The sequence below is a fragment of the Zingiber officinale genome, chromosome 6B (assembly GCF_018446385.1).
Source record: "Zingiber officinale cultivar Zhangliang chromosome 6B, Zo_v1.1, whole genome shotgun sequence".
Lineage (NCBI taxonomy): Eukaryota > Viridiplantae > Streptophyta > Magnoliopsida > Zingiberales > Zingiberaceae > Zingiber > Zingiber officinale.
Genome location: NC_055996.1, coordinates 96,678,935 through 96,695,682, shown reverse-complemented (window position 1 = coordinate 96,695,682; position 16,748 = coordinate 96,678,935). Strand labels below are relative to the sequence as shown.

The following is a 16,748-nucleotide window of genomic DNA, read 5'->3' as shown; positions in this document are numbered from 1 at the left end:
CAGGACTTGCACCTAGCTTCACTCACTAGGGTTTTCACCTGGCTTCACTCACCAGGACTTGCACTCCCAATGGATCAACCTCGATCAGTAGTCAGTCTGAGTTTGATTAATATCTGATACAAACTTAAATCAGTGTCAACATCAAAACAACAGCCAGGTCAGACTGTATCAATAATCTCCCCCTTTTTGTTGTTTGACAACACGATTTAAGTTTAGATCAGAATTGTTCAAATTTTCATAATTTTAGGGGAATCAAGATCCTCCCCCTAAGACGGATACTACACTATATGAGGGTCTTCAAATTTTCATTCATCTAAACTTAGTTATCTTCTCCCCCTTTGTCAAACACCGAATACGGTAAGATAACATAAAGAGCTCCCCCTTAACCCTTACTGTCTGTTTCGTAAAGCACTTAGAATGCCCTCTAAGTGTATTATAAGACAGTAATAAAGAAATAAAGGACAAACAAGACATGCAAGTGAACAGCATATTAATATCCAATAGAAAATGAAGCATAATAAAGAGCAAGCAAATAGAAAACGGAGTAGCATAAATACAGGAGTAGCATCAGAAGTGCAAACATCCAGGTCAGTCATAAAGACTAACAAATAACATCCAAAATACAGACAGCCAACAAACAAACTGTGTCAATCAACATCCTCACACTGAGGAATATCACCATCATCGGCAGGAGGGGTGAAATCCTGAGGCGGCATGCCGGAGGATGGATAGCCTGGGTAAGACTGCGGAGGCGGGTAGCGTGCCATCCATCCGAGTAGCAACTGCTGTGTCACCACCTGATGACTGCGCATATCATCGAAGCGCTGGTCAATATGCCCGCGCAGGTCATCATAGCGCTGGTCAATCCGTATGCGTAGTCCATCGAACTCAGCAGCCACCATCTCCTCGTGACGATCAAATCGGCTCTCCAACTCAGCGATCTGCCAGCGCAGGTCTGGATCCGCCTCGCCAATGTCAGCAGGAGGAGCAGCAACAGGAGCAGCTGCAGCCTGTCGTGGTAACTCACCTAAAGCTCTCCCATCCTTCCACTGAACATCCCCATTTTGCCCTATGATTCCAGACTTGGAAAATGCCCGTTTCCCAAGTCGGCAATCCTGCCTGACCATTTTGATTATTCTACCCTTAGAGACATCAACCTGAAGGGTCTCAAGCCAATCAGTAATTATATGCCCATAAGGCATATAAATAGTGAAGCCGCTAGGCTGAGAATATGATATGATCGAGGAGTAGATGCTCGACATGATATCAAAATCGAGACGCCGACGCAAACCATAAAGCATAAGACAATGATATGATCGGATCTCAGATAATGGTTTAGATGTGATAGGTAGAAGGCAGTTCGTGACAAGTTTAAAAAGAATGTAATCTTGAGGAGATAATCTCAAGGCTGCAAAAGTAGGGAAGTCAACATCTAGCTCATCTAGCCCTTGTCTAGGCTGTCTGAAGAAGTACTCATATATATCGTCAGGTGAGATATCAAACGGTGGAAGTAACTGATCTGGTAAGTCAGGAAATATCGAAAAGACATCACCGGAACACCTCCGACAATTGAGATACTCAAAGAAAGATGAGATACTGAAATCAAGAGTCCGCTTAGCAACTCTTGTTTTAAAACCTTGATCATTAGTCTCATGAAGGTTATTATAGAACTCAGAGACCAAATCATAGTTGATATCCCGTTCCAAGTAGACTAGTGAATCGAGTTTGTAGTATGCGATGATTTCGGACACTTGTGGGCAAAATTCGTCCATGAATTTTCTATCCACGGACCTACAAGGGAGTAATTTGAATGTCCTTTGTTGAAAAGCTTGCTCAGACTGGCGGTTTGGGAATCTACTGGAACTAGCTGGTTGGGGTCGAGAGGGAGCAGCAGGAGCTTTGGATTTATCTTTGGACTTGGAAGTACCCTCACCTACTGGTTTCTTCCTAAGGGGTTAGCAATGTGGTAAAATGGGGCAATGAGTGAGCACCGGAGCCACCAATAATCAAGAACCGAGACAAACACAACAACAGAAGATGAGAAATGAAAACACAATGCCAAGTTCTATAGAGGTAAGAAGGTACCTTGGTGCCATTCGAACTTTAGGCTAGGGCTTCCGAGGGCTGGAGCTTCGGCGTGCAAAGAGAAGAGAAAGGGTGAGCTGGTGGGAAGAGTCGGCTAGGGTTTCGCGTGAATGAGGAAAAGGAGGGATCGGGAGGTTTTAAGGGTTTAGATGAGTGTACAGTGAAGAAATGATCGGACGGTTGTCCGATCAGAAGGTATCCGAAGCCCCCTGATCGGTCACCGGATCGATCAGAACCTCACTGGATCGATCAGCCGATCGAAGGTGATCTAGTATCCAGACCGATCGATTACCACCGATCGGTGGAAGATCGGTCCGTAGACCGATCGGTGTCGACAAATCAAGAGTCTCCAGGAATTCAACCGATCGGTCTATGGACCGATCGAGAGCCTTCCGTATCAGGTATCCTGATCGGTCCTGGACCGATCAGGAAGCAGTACTAACTGATCGGTCCTGGACCGATCAGATGAAGGTTGAGAGGTTTTGGATCGATCAGTCGACCGATCCATCTTCTTCTGATCGGGCTGTAGCCCGATCGGTGTTTGATATAATTTTCAAATTTGAATCAAATCCTTAGATATGTTTGATAGTTCGTAGAAGTTTCTCCAGTAAAACTTTCAAAATCAATATCTAGAACCCTGAGAATCTACAAGCATAACTATGTCCTAACGATGGGCTCTTATGGTGTGAATTTGTTTATAATTTGAGACTTTCAAATTCGACTACAAACACTGAGATTTCAGACAAGTTTCAAGTTTGTCAAAATAGACAACTCAAGGTTAAAAACTGAAATCTTCAACCTTGCTATGTCCAGTCCCAAATTTGGCAAAATATGTCCAAATTTCTATCATTATTTCAATGACCTATCCTAGTGTCAATCAAAATCACGAAAGGTCGATCAAAGGTATCAAACAGTCCAACAATCAAGGTTACATGATTTATAGGGAAAAGTCCAACCAAGTTTCCTTGGTTGGAATATATGAGTAAGATCTAGGAACCAAATACACATGAATTATGTAATGGTCTTCCCCATACTCAATTAATGTCTCTTCAACCTAATTATTCAAGGGATGCATGATACATTTTGAATAATTTGGTTGTTCCTAGCATCTCACCCCATTTCTAGCAAACAAAAATATTTTGTTAAACCTTATAGTTTGTGTGAGATGTTCCCAAGTTGCCCAAAATATTGTCCCAATTACTCTTGTCATTTTAATAGTCCTTATTGATCATGGTGAGGTTCTAATGACCTAAGGAGCCAAACACATTCCCAACTCCCTCCTTAAATGACTAAATTCATTCTCCGGAAGGGGTTTGGTAAAAATATCAGCTAGGTTTGACTTTGACTCAACATATGTGAGTGCAATGTCTCCCCTAGCTACGTGATCTCTTATGAAGTGATGACGCACTTCAATGTGTTTGGTTCTCGAATGATGGACTGGATTTTTAGTTAGGTTGATCGTGCTAATGTTGTCACATAGCACTTGTACACCCTTATAAGAAAGTCCATAATCCTCTAGGGTGTGTATCATCCACAACAATTGTGATACACTCTCTGATACCACTTGTAGGATCGAAAAGAATTTAGATATATCCACAATAGCATGATATTGTCCACTTTGGGCCTAGACCCTCATGGCTTTGCTCTTGGGCTCTCCCCAAAAGGCCTCGATCGTGGAGAGAGCAACACAATGTTGCTTCCGACTTGACCAACTAACTAAAGATTAACCTAAAAATTGGCAACCCCCACTAGTGCTTTTCCGATCCAATTTGCACCCAGCATAGTCGGAATCGGTATAGCCTATCAAGTCAAAAGACTCTGTACGAGGGTACCATAGACCTACTCGAATTGTGCCCTTAAGGTATCTCAATATTCTCTTAACTGCAATTAAATGAGATTCCTTGGCACAGACTTGATATCTAGCGCACATGCCCACAACAAAAAGTATGTCTGGTCGACTAGCTGTGAGATATAGAAGACTACCAATCATGCTTCTATATTGCGTCAGATCAATTGGTTTTCCACTCTCATCATTGTCAAGGCGAGTGCTTGTCGCCATTGGAGTGGACATTTCCTTAGAGTCACTCATATTGAATTTTCTAAGCATCTCTTGAGTGTATTTTGTCTGATGGACATAAATTCCATCTCGAGTTTGTTTGATTTCAAGTCCGAGGAAGAATGTCAATTCTCCTACTAGACTCATCTCAAACTCACTTTCCATGTGAGAAATGAATTCATTCAAATAGCCCTTGTTATTTGAGCCACAAATTATATCATCGACATATACTTGGGCTACAAAAATGTTTTCACCATCTCTACGCAGAAATAGTGTTGGGTCTATTTGGCCTCTTACGAAACCCTTTTCTAGTAAATATGTTGACAACCTTTCGTACCAAGCTCGTGGTGCTTGTTTAAGCCCATAAAGTGCTTTCTTGAGCTTGTACACGTGGTTTGGAGCTTCGGTATTTACAAACCCCGGTGGTTGTTCAACATAGACCTCTTCTTTAATGAAACCATTTAAGAAGGCAGATTTAACATCCATTTGATAGAGCTTGAAACCTCTATGTGCAGCAAAAGCTAGCATCAAACGAATGGACTCTAATCGGGCCACGGGAGCATAAGTCTCATCATAATCGAGACCTTCGACTTGATTATAGCCCTTGGCTACAAGTCTTGCCTTGTTTCTTACAACTTCTCCCTTTTGGTTTAACTTGTTCTTGAAGACCCATTTAGTTCCAATAATGGTGGTCTTTTTCGGTCTAGAAACCAAGTCCCACACTTGGCTCCTTTCAAATTGACCTAATTCGTCTTGCATAGCTATGATCCAATCAGGATCGTGCAATGCTTCATCAACTAGTCTTGGTTCAATCTCTGAAATCAATGCAACTTCATTAGACTCATTTCTAAAGAATGACCTAGTCCTAACCCCTTGTTGGATATCTCCCACAATTTGGTCTTGGGGATGACTAGTGGTTATCCTAGATTGTCTTGGTGTTGGTGGTGCCTCATGAATGGTCTCACTAGGCACAGGCAAGGACTCAATATCAGGCAAGGGATCAACCGGAGCCCTTTGTTGCCTTTGCTCATCGTCATCAGAGTCAACCTCGACTCTTTCTTCATTTTGATCATTCAAACTTAGATTTCTAAGTTCAAGTTGAATTTCTCCTACATCCCTTGATTGTTCATTTGATTTAGGGATTTCTTCAAAAGCTACATCAGAGGACTCTTCAATCAATTTAGTCCTATTGTTGTAGACTCGATAGGCTTTGCTGGTGAGCGAGTACCCGACCAGTATCCCTTCATCAGCCTTGGCCGAAAATTTTCCAAGATGGTCCTTGGTGTTCAAAATAAACACCTTACAACCAAATACCCTAAGATGTTTAATTGTAGGTGGTTTCCCAAACCAAAGTTCATGAGGAGTCTTTCCTAAAAACCTATGTATCAGGATTCGGTTTTGCACATAGCAAGCTGTATTCACAGCTTCAGCCCACAAGTAACTCGGTAGTGAGTACTCATTGAGCATGCTTCGTGCAGCCTCTTGTAAGACTCGGTTCTTTCTCTCCACAACCCTATTTTGCTGTGGGGTCCTTGGAGTTGAAAACTCATGTCTATACCCTTTTGCTTGACAAAATTCTAAGAACCTATGGTTTTGAAATTCACCACCATGATAACTTCTAATGGTTTTAATTGTTGTTGATTTTTCATTTTCAGTTCTTCTACAAAAAGAAATAAAAATATCTATGGTTTGATCCTTAGTTTTCAAAAAGAAGGTCCATGTATATCTAGTAAAATCATCAATAATTACTAAACAATATCTACTACCATTCAATGAAATAACATTGTTACAATCAAACAAGTCCATATGTAATAAGTCTAAGGCAGTAGATGTACTCACAATGCTTTTACCTTTATGAGATGCTTTTGTTTGCTTACCCATTTGACATGCATCACATAGTTTGTTCTTTTGGTACTTGATGCTTGGTAAGCCTCGTACTAGTCCTTTGTTGGCCAACTTCCGAATGTTCTTCATGTTTACATGTGCCAACCTTCTATGCCAAAGCCAAGACTCTTCTTCTTTTGACATGAAACACTTAATCAAAGCATTAGTAGCACTTTTAAACGATACTTGATAAATATTATCAACCCTTGTGCCTACTAGTACCGTGTCAAGTGTGTCAATGTGTTTAACCAAACATTGACTTGAATGAAATTCAATTGTGTAACCCGTATCACACAATTGACTGACACTTAGGAGATTAAAAGTCATCCCCTTGACTAGAAGAACATTCTTGATGTGGAGACATTCGGATATATGAATGTCTCCAACCCCTATAACCTTAAGACTACCATTATTGCCAAAAGACACATTACCTCTATTTTTATTTTGTATGGTAGAGAATAGTGACTTGTCCCCTGTCATGTGCTTGGAGCATCCACTATCAACAAACCAAGTTGATAGACGCTCCCCCTCGACCAATGCCTACAAGACACGAAAGACGGATGTTTTAGGTACCCAAATTCTGGGACCTAATGCATCTACAATGAGAGACTTAGGCACCCATGCCTTAGTCACCTTCTTCCTAGTCTCATGAACCCTAGAAACATGTGTTCCATGAAATTGGGTTTTTGACACTAAAGAAATAAAGCTAGACTCCTTAGGTTGGTATCCTAATCCAGCCTTGTTGTAAACCGCCCTTTGGGCATTTAGAATCATGTCTAAGGTCTTAGAGCTGGTTGAGAATTTCTCAAGCATTTTCTTGAGCTTCTCAATTTCACCCTTCAAGGTTTTGTTTTCATCCTCTAGGGCCTCTTGATAAAGGTCATCAACCTCATCTTCCCTAAGGGCCCTTAATTTCTCTATTTCATCTTTTAGCAGTTTAGTTTCTGTTTTTGATTTTTTAAGGGAAGTAGACAAATGTGCAATTGTTTTATAACACTTTTCTAAATGGGGAGATGTTACCTCTTCATCATCCGAAGATGATGAAGTCGCGGCTGAAGAGCTTGAGTCCTCACTCTCGGACTTGGACTCCTCTCTTGCCATGAGGGCTAACTGCCATGTACTCTTCTCCCTCTTCTCTTCCTCATATGAACTTGAAGAAGACTCATCCCATGTAGCTTTTAGAGCCTTCTTCTTCTTGACTCTTTCCTCCTTCTTTTTGGCTCGTTCCTCCTTCCTTTTTAATTTCGGACACTCGCTCCGATAGTGTCCCTTTTTGCTGCACTCATAACATGTAACATTAGTTTTGTCAATATTTTGTTCACTAGGTTTACCTTTCCCTTTGTATCTTCTGCTCATTCTCATGATTCTTCTCACGAAGTTGGCCATCTCGCTTGATGATGATTCACCTTCATCATCGGACTTGGAGGAGGATGAAGATGAAACAATTTCTTTCTCCTTCTTCTTTTCTTTCTTCCTTCTTCCCTCCTTGCTCTTTTCTTCTGCAACCAAAGCAATACCTTTCTCTTTTTGCCCTTTGTTAGCAAGTTCATGTAATTCCATTTCACAAAAAAATTCATCTAACTTAACAATGGAAAGATCCTTGGATACCTTGTAGGCATCCACCATAGATGACCACAAGGCATTCCTAGGAAAAGCTTTTAGAGCATACCTTACGAGGTCACGGTTTTCTACTCGTTCATCCACCGAATGGAGACCATTGATGATCTCCTTGAACCTTCCATGTATCTCACTTACAGTTTCATTTTCCTTCATGACAAGGTTCTGTAGTTGGTTTAGGAACAAATCCCTCTTAGCGATCCGAGAGTCTCGAGTCCCTTCTTGGAGCTCGATGAGCTTGTTCCATAGATCCTTCGCACTTGTGAAAGGACCAACCTTGACAAGTTGATCCTTGGCTATCCCACATTGCAAAGTGACAACCGCCTTGGCATCGGCTTGTCCCTTGCGAGTTTGCTCGGTTGACCATCTCGATGAGTCAAGTTCCTTACCTTCTTCATCCTTTGGAGGTGAGAATCCCTCCTTGACGGAGAACCACATGGAGATATCGGTCTTGAGGTAATACTCCATGCGGCTTTTCCAGTATTGAAAATCTGCTCCATCGAAATAAGGTGGACGGTTGGTGCTGAGTCCCTCCTTCATGGCCATTGTTTAGCTCTTTGGGTTGTTAAGCCGTAATGAAGAGCACCAGGCTCTGATACCACTTGTTGGGATCTTAGATGGCTAGAGGGGGGTGAATAGCCTCTTTGAAAAACACTAAACAGAAATTTCTTCAAGAACTTTGTTAGCACAGCACAGCGGAAGTAGAAAAACTAAAACGAAAGAAAACAAACACACAGCAGACACAAGGATATACGAGGTTCGGGGATAACTTGCCCCTACTCCTCGGCGTGTCCGTAAGGAGGACGACTCCTTGATCTTTCGGTAGATCACACCCCGGACAAGATCCGGCTAAAGATGTCTCCTTCTCGGTGGAGCAACCTCTCAACAAAGTCTCAGATGATTATAGATTTAAGCACAAGACTTACAGTGGCTGAGAAAAATATTAAGATGAGCTTACAGCCACGCGGAGAAGAGAACAGCAGAGAGCGCACAATCAACCTTCTCAGCAAAGAGCTCACGGCTTCACCAACTTGCTTTCTCGAATGCATGATCACAAAAGACAGAGAATTCAGAATACCTTTCTGAACTCCTCTTCTTCCTTCTTATGTCTCTCTGCTTCACTGGCTCGAATCACCGCCGTCTGCAGAATCGCTGCTGCCAGCCAGGCGTAGCCAATCACACCTCCTCCTCTTCTGATTCTCTGAACCCATGCCAATGGAAATCATGGCGTCTCTGGATACGAACCAATAGCTAGAGGTCAAACTGAGCAGCCCAATCGTAATCGATTTCGTCGGTGAGCGTTGATGCCTCAAATGCATCCGTTGCAGCAAATTACGGTGAAAAGGGTACTTGTCTCCTTCTCTTAATGAAGCTTAATTTGAATCAAACATGAGAATGTGACCTGCAACCTGCAAGCTAGAAAGACTCACGGCAAATGGTTAAAAGCAGATAGGTGAATACAAATACGGCAATCGGAAAAAGTGCATGCAAAGCAAACAATCGTGGGTGGTTGCAGACCGAACCACGCTGGATCATCGCTGATCGGTCTGCGGACCGATCATGAACTATCTGATCGGTCCCGGACCGATCGAGGTCGCTCTTTCGAAGGTGCGCGCCGATCGATGCGGACCGATCGGGCACTAATCTGATCGGTCCCGCGACCGATCAGATCGCTTCGGTGATGCTTAAAGCCTCCGATCGGTCTCCGGACCGATCAATAAACTCTGATCGACTGTTGATTACGATCGGTCCGCGGACCGATCGGTAAAATCACTGATGGGCTCTTGATCGATTTATGATCGGTCTGCAGACCGATCGGTAAACGTTCAGTAGCCACTGATCGGCAGACCGATCAGGTATAAAGGTTTCACTGGATCGGTCTGCAGACCGATCCAACTTCTTGACTCAGTCCGGGTCGAGCCCTCTCTGACCTAGTCCGGAGAAATGAGCTCCCTAGCCCTCTCCGACTTCATCTGGTCCTAGAGAACGAGCTACCGAACCCTCTCTGACTCCGCATGCCAAGTTTCCTTCTTGGACTTTTCAACACCAGATGTCCGATCACCCTTGATCCATCTGGATTTTCCCTTGCCCGGCTTCACTCACCAGGACTTGCACCTAGCTTCACTCACTAGGGTTTTCACCTGGCTTCACTCACCAGGACTTGCACTCCCAATGGATCAACCTCGATCAGTAGTCAGTCTGAGTTTGATTAATATCTGATACAAACTTAAATCAGTGTCAACATCAAAACAACAGCCAGGTCAGACTGTATCAACACAGCCGACCTGCCAGTTTTTCTGGTTAAGCCAAGCCAACCCACCAGTTTTCAGTTGGTCTTATCCAAGGACTTTGCTCCTCGACTGGGTGTCCAGCTCATGTTCGATCGATTCTACCGCTTAGACGCTCTGGTTCACCTCCACTCCGACCTGACACCTCCCCGTGCCCGAATATCTAGAACAGCATGTGAACCCCTCGTAGGTTGTCAAAATACATGGATTGTCATAATACATGAGTTGTTAGAACACATGGATATCCAAACACGTAGAGTAGTATATTTGACATAACGTGGCCCCATAAGATCTCCATAGTGCAAGATATGGATGACATCACTCTTTGACACCTTTAACATGACATTTTTTTAACGTGAACATGACATCTTGTTAGAAAATGCACCACCTCCACTGACAGCCACGGAAGTGACATATCACTCCTTCGTGCTATAAAAAGTCTCATCCCCACAGGCCAACATATGTTGAATACTTCTTACATTTATATTCATTACTCAACTATTGTTTATCTTCTCCATTTTGGACATCGTCGGAGATTGACTTGAGCATCGAAGTAGAAGGTCGGGGCAATTCAATCTACGTTTTAACCTCTTCCCTCACTCTTTTACTCTTCGCAAGCTCTTCTGACGACAGGGACAGCTCCCCCTCTTCTTCGGAGGTCAAATGTTCGGATCAATATCGAAGACGACACCCCCCCCCCTCTCCAGCCTTGTCACGACGACTTGGTCCACATTCCATTCAGCTCACGAACATTCTATCTCTTATCATTTTCAAACGGGATCATTTATGAATAATTTTAATTACTCAAACATTTTTATTTACATGACCAGAAGCTAGCAAATACCTTTAAAGTTGTGGTCATAATGGGATGATTATTTCCTTTAAATAACAGGATATAGCATCTCTAGATTATACATCGTCATTCACATTCGAAATCCAAAAAGCTCTCATCATTCCAATGGGTCAAAATCTTGTGATCGAGATATCATTCTCAAGCAACAAAGCTTTTTGTGTGTGTAATTCAAGTCACATTCTTATATTAATCTTTATTCTTTAAAATGAGACTTGATTTCTTACTTTTTTTTATTTATTTATTTGAGAGAATAGTGACTTCTAGGGATTATATTAAGTCGTTGTTTCTACTCATGTTAGAAGAATCTAGATATGTTTTTTTATATCATTGACATGTTGAGGTTTTGAGGTTTCATGCTAGTAAGGTCTTATCATTGGATTTTTTTTTTTTTTTATCTAAATATTCTGCTCTTTGAATTTATTATTCCTGGGCATGATCAATCTAATTTTATAGAAATTTTCTATTAATTATCGTGATAAATCAAAAAATATTAATGGAGACTCATCTAGTTGGCCAACACTCTTAAGTCCATTTTATTAGAGCAATCTGTGTACCCTTAAGTTTTGATATTTGGACAAATGATTTAAGTTAGAGTTTGTATCTAGATTTGATATGCGCTATTAAGTATGCACGTGATAAGTGCAAGGAAAGACCAAGTGTGATCTTGACAAAGGTGAAATCCAAGCATAAGAGTATTGGCGGTGTAAGTCCAAACTTGAGGCTTGGCTGTGTAAGTCCAACACAGCCCAAGTATGACTTGGCAAGACCCGAAGCGAGGAACTCTTGGCATAGATGAAGTCCTGGAGCGAGAAGCTCTTGGTAAGTGAAGTCCCAGAAGCATGGAGCTTCTTGGCAAGGATGAAGACTCGGAGGTAAGGAGTCTCTTAGCAAAGATAGATTCAACAACAAGGACAAGGCCAATGAAAACTCTTAAAGGTAAGATATGAAGAATGGAGAAGCATTCGAGGGACATAAGACTGATGGAGGGGACTAGAAGGTAAGGTCAAGGTTGTACAGACAAGAACGAGTGCATGAGTTATTGTACTCGGGGGTAAAATCCTAAGTTAGGATTTACCAATCGACTGGTGGTTAAGAAACAGCAAATCCGGAATAGAAATCCAAGGTTTGTGATTCTAGGGTTACTAGTCGACTGGTAAAGTTACTAGTTGACTGATCCAATCGATTGGGAGCAAACAGAATGCTTTTGTTAGCTTAGTCCATGAAAATCAGTCGACTAATCCATGGTGAGCAGTCGACTGGAATCAAGTCGTTAGGTTGTAACAATCGCATTCCAAAAAGGTCAGTCGACTGGTAAGTATAGCAGTCGATTGGTGGCGAAAACACAGCTTGGATGTTTCCTCCCAAACTCCATATAATATAACTTGGATTGGCTGACTTTGGTGATAAAATTAGAGGGGGTTACCTCCTAATAGAGTCTTCAAAGCTCAGAGCAATCCAAGAGTTCTTGATCGAGTTTGTGATGAGGTTTCTCCACCGACAAGAAAAATTGAAATAATCGGAGTTCCGAGGACTAATCCATCGACGGATTGAGGGATCGTTTATTTTACGGGCAGCTGTGAAGTAGGAGCATCATCTCGGAACCACATAACTAAATGTATTAGGGTTTGTTTTCTTTCTTCTTGTCTCTAGAATTAGCTTTCATATTTGGTTGTGTGTATTTCTGCTGCGCTAACAAGTATAAAAAAATGAACAAAATGGGTGACCGTCTATTCACTCTTCTCTAATTAGTAATCAAGGTTATAACATACTTTTTATTAGAGAAAAAATTCCTTACAATATACTACAACTAAGATTTAAATCTTAAATCCTTTGATTATTTGTTAGAGGACCTAATCATCACACTTTTGATCTGGAGGTATTTTATATATGAAAGCTGAACGTTTGGATGCATCTTCATGGATTTATTTTTAAGCTCTACAAAAGAGCTTCACACCAATGAATATATCTTTCCTCTTTTAAAATTTATGATCTTTTTCATATATTTTCAAAATAGGACTTTGATTGTATTCTCAATAATCCTCTCCTCAAATAAGGGACACCATTACTTTCATGATTTGGATCTTTTCTCAAACATTCGGTTACTATTGACATGCTCTAGGTCTCCCCGTAAATATTCGGTCACTTAATTTTGTTAAAGGTCATTTCTCATGATATACAGTCTGGAACATTACTCTAATACCACTTGTTATGATCAAAATAATTTACATATCTCAACAATGGTAAGTATTCATGGATTCCATGAATTCATTTTTAAGTTCTACCTAAAAGATTTAATACCAATGGAGATATCTTTTATCTTTTTAAATTTATGATGTTTTTTTATATATTTTTAATATAAAACTTTGATTGTATTCCTAATATTATATATCCTAAATTTATCTTGGTGGTGCATGGGAGTTTTCGTGAGGATCACGCGCCTCCCGAATTAATTGGGATTGTAAGATTTAGACATCTGGATGATTAAAAAAAAGTCTTTCATGACTCTCATTTCATAACAGACCTAGCATAATACCATTGATCATCACATACAAAATTTTTAATCTAATTTCAGCTCAACCGTGATCCTCACAATTGCCTATTTAGGTCTACTTTGTAGATCATAAATTGCTACCAAAATAAAATAACAAAAAAAAACATTATTCATCGAAATAATATATCGATCGATAGTTGAATATATAGAGATGTGTTGGAGAAGATAGTCGTGCATTGTGTTGACTTTCTAATGCTTGCTTAAACAAAAAAAAAAACACTAGAGATATTTGATATTGTCATCAAGAACAGCTAGAGCTTCCCTCATCAGAGGAGGGCAGATCCTCTGGTTCACAATTTGTGGACCAAGGAATGGTCCACTATTGTAGACCCTTGATTTGGATGGATCCTACCAATTTAAAGATGGGCTCCATCCAAATCAATGGTCCATATACAATGGACCATCCCCTGGTCCGCAAATTGCGGACCAGAAGATCCGGCCTCTCATCCAGAGAACCTTCTAAATCTTCATTGGTTGTTGAGGCGGATGTCAACCTTAATTAATTACCTTTCAGTCTCGCCAACAACGATAATACTTTATTCGGTGGAATAACATTACAATTAATTACATTTAGAAAGATCATTCGAGCTTACTACTTGACGATGAGTTCAAAATGTGAAACCGTGTGTTTCAATTTTTTATATGAACCATATTATTTCAGGTATTATAATGATATCTTTGATTATGATGTGATAGGAAATTGAAAGGGGGGAAGGATAGAGGAAAGAGATTAAGCAGAAAAAATCTATATAATTAATGTTTGATAGTGATTGGACCGAGTCGCCAAACCGGATCCACTATGGACCGAGTCGCTCCAAACTGGATCATTCTCCGGTCCTGACCCGGTCTACAAATCGGACGCTATTTGTTTATATCCTCGCCCCCTCTTCCCCTTTCTGTGTCTCTGTTTGTTTCCATGGCCTTCCGCCCCTTTTCCAGCCTCCGCCGCGGCGCGCAAGTCGTGTCCATGGATCAGGGCCAGGAGCAGGATGTCGACCTCTTTCAGAAGCACGTCGCCGATCACCTTCTCTCCCTCCTACCTTCCTCGGCCGCTGCCTTTGAACCGCCTTGCCAGCTCCAGCCGCTGCTCACGCTCGCCTTCCTCTCCAAGCTGCTCGACGCTCTGCTCTCCTGCGAGGAGGAGTTCCTCTCCCTGCTCGGCCGTACCCAGGCCAGCCTACTCGCAAGATCCCCCGCCGATCGCGCCGTCGCCGATCTCCTCGACCGCGCCGTGAAATCGCTCGACGTATGTAACTCGGTTTCGCTCTCCCTGCACTCGCTCCACCACTGGTATCGTCCGGCCGTCATAGCCTCCTCCGTCCTCCTCCCGGATCGGTGCGGAGAAGATGCTCCCCTCAATCGCGCTCGAAGGGCCCTCGGAAAGCTTCTCGCTTCCTCCCATGAATCCTCCTACACCGCCACCGCCTCCGCCGGAGGCGATTGGTCGGGGTCCTCTAGCCGCTTCGGCAACAGACAAATCCGCGCGTTCTCGTGGGGCTTGTCGAAGAACTTGTCGGCCGGGCGGACGATTCCGCCGGTGCTGGCCCACCTGGCCGCCCCGCATGGCGGTGAGGCAGGAGGCGCCAGTGCGGCCCTCGCGGTGTACGCGATGAGCTCCCTGCTGGCGTTCACCATGTGGGCCCTGGCCGCAGCCGTCCCGTCCCAGGACAGAGGCTCGACGGCGCCATCGAGTCCGGTGTCGCCGCGGCAGCACCTTCCGTGGGCAGCAGCGATGATCGAGCTGCAGGAGCGAATCACGGGGGAGTGGCGGCGGCGGCGGAGGGGATCGCCGGCGGGGCTGTTGGCGGAATTCCAGCGAGTGGAACGATCCATGGGGGAGCTGATGGAGACAATGGGAGAGCGCGGGGCAGCGGCATCGCGGGCGGAGGAAGTGGCGGCGAGGGCGGGGGAGCTAGCGGAGGCGTGCCGGAAGCTCTCCGAAGGCGTGGGACCGCTGGAGAAGCAGGTGAGGGAGGTGTTCCACCGGCTGGTGGCCAGCCGCGCGGAGGTGATTCGGTGCGTCGACCACACTTCGCTCGCTGCTGTTGCTGCTGCTCCTCCAAACCCTCCCTTAACCTCTCTTTGATTTGGGAGCTAGGGTTTCAATGGAAGGGCCAAATGCTCTTGTAGGGTTTGAGCTTGAAGATAGCAGTAAACTAGATTCTAAGTCTGTATGTACCTTTGCCGATCGATTTGTTCTTTACCTTACTCATTTCTTACCTTCTTCCATTCAGTTTGTGCGTCGTTTTACATGCAAATTGATTGCTCTCTTCTCTCCGGAGATCAACAAAGTCAGCTTGTATCAGAAGATAACACGCGGCTTTATTTGTGCAGCGTGTCATAAATATTGTAATAAATCAGTTAAGTTTAGTTGGTTCAATCAATTTTAATCGATTAGGAAAGATGCGACTGCAAACTTATCTTCTCAATGATAGTTTTCTAATAGGTCTTCAATTGACTTGAGCCCAATAAAGAGTTTCATGTTTGAAGCAGTTGACCACCTAGTCGATCAATAAATCTTTATAGAATGCACTTATATATATATATATATATATAATTAATTTTTAATAGATATAAAATATGTTATGTAATGTATAATTTTCTTCATGCAAATGATCCTGTACTAGAAAAAAATTTCTTTTCATGATTTATATGGACTGATGATACTAAGTCGTTTGAGATGAGTAATGATTTCGTCTGGAAATTGAGTCGGATGAAGATGGACCTTGATGTGGTGAAAGTTGACGGAAAGTCGTCGCGGAGTCAGATCTACCTGGCACCCCTCGGAGAGGTTGAAACGGGCGGTTGACGACGGCAGATGTCCAGGACGATGACGTTGTGACTTTGCGCATACTCAGACGAGTCCACCAGTCGTTAGAGACCAGAAATCAAGGAAAAAGTCCCCGGGTCAGGCCCTCCGACGCTCAAGTCAGGTACTTTTTTTCCAGAAAATACAGAGAAAGGATGAAAAGTAAAGACTAGTGAGAAATGACGAGTGAGCGTCCCTGCGTAAGAGACGAAGCATCCCTTTTTATACTGGAATGGATGTTTCTGGGTCTGACGGGTGTCAGGGAATGTCAACTGTCAGGCTTTGTCTGGCGGTGAATGACACGTGGTGATTTTTCATAGGCTGACGATGGAGTCAAAAAGGGGCAATGAGCCCCGACTGTGAGAATATTCCCTGACACACTGATTACTTTCTGACATTTTCTGACGAGCAGTTACGATTCTCTGGCTTGTTTGTCCTGTAGTATCTGAACGCTGGGTCTGTACACTAGGCTTGCATCCCAACCTGCTTCTGTCCCGGCATCCCGACCTGCTTCTATCTACTTGCTTTCATTGGCTAGTACGTCCCGACCTATACGCCCGGTCTGTGTCCCGACCTGCTTCTATCCGCTATTATCCAAGGCTGAC

The 16,748-nt window shown here is 42.9% G+C and overlaps 1 protein-coding gene across 1 annotated transcript; it reads left to right on the top strand.

Annotated features, from left to right (window-relative positions):
- Window positions 1-14,250: 14,250 nt before the first annotated feature.
- On the top strand, window positions 14,251-15,420 carry LOC121991265 (protein ROH1-like). The gene has a single exon (XM_042545274.1). It carries the CDS (start codon window positions 14,251-14,253, stop codon window positions 15,418-15,420), a length of 1,170 nt encoding a protein of 389 aa, XP_042401208.1.
- Window positions 15,421-16,748: the final 1,328 nt, after the last annotated feature.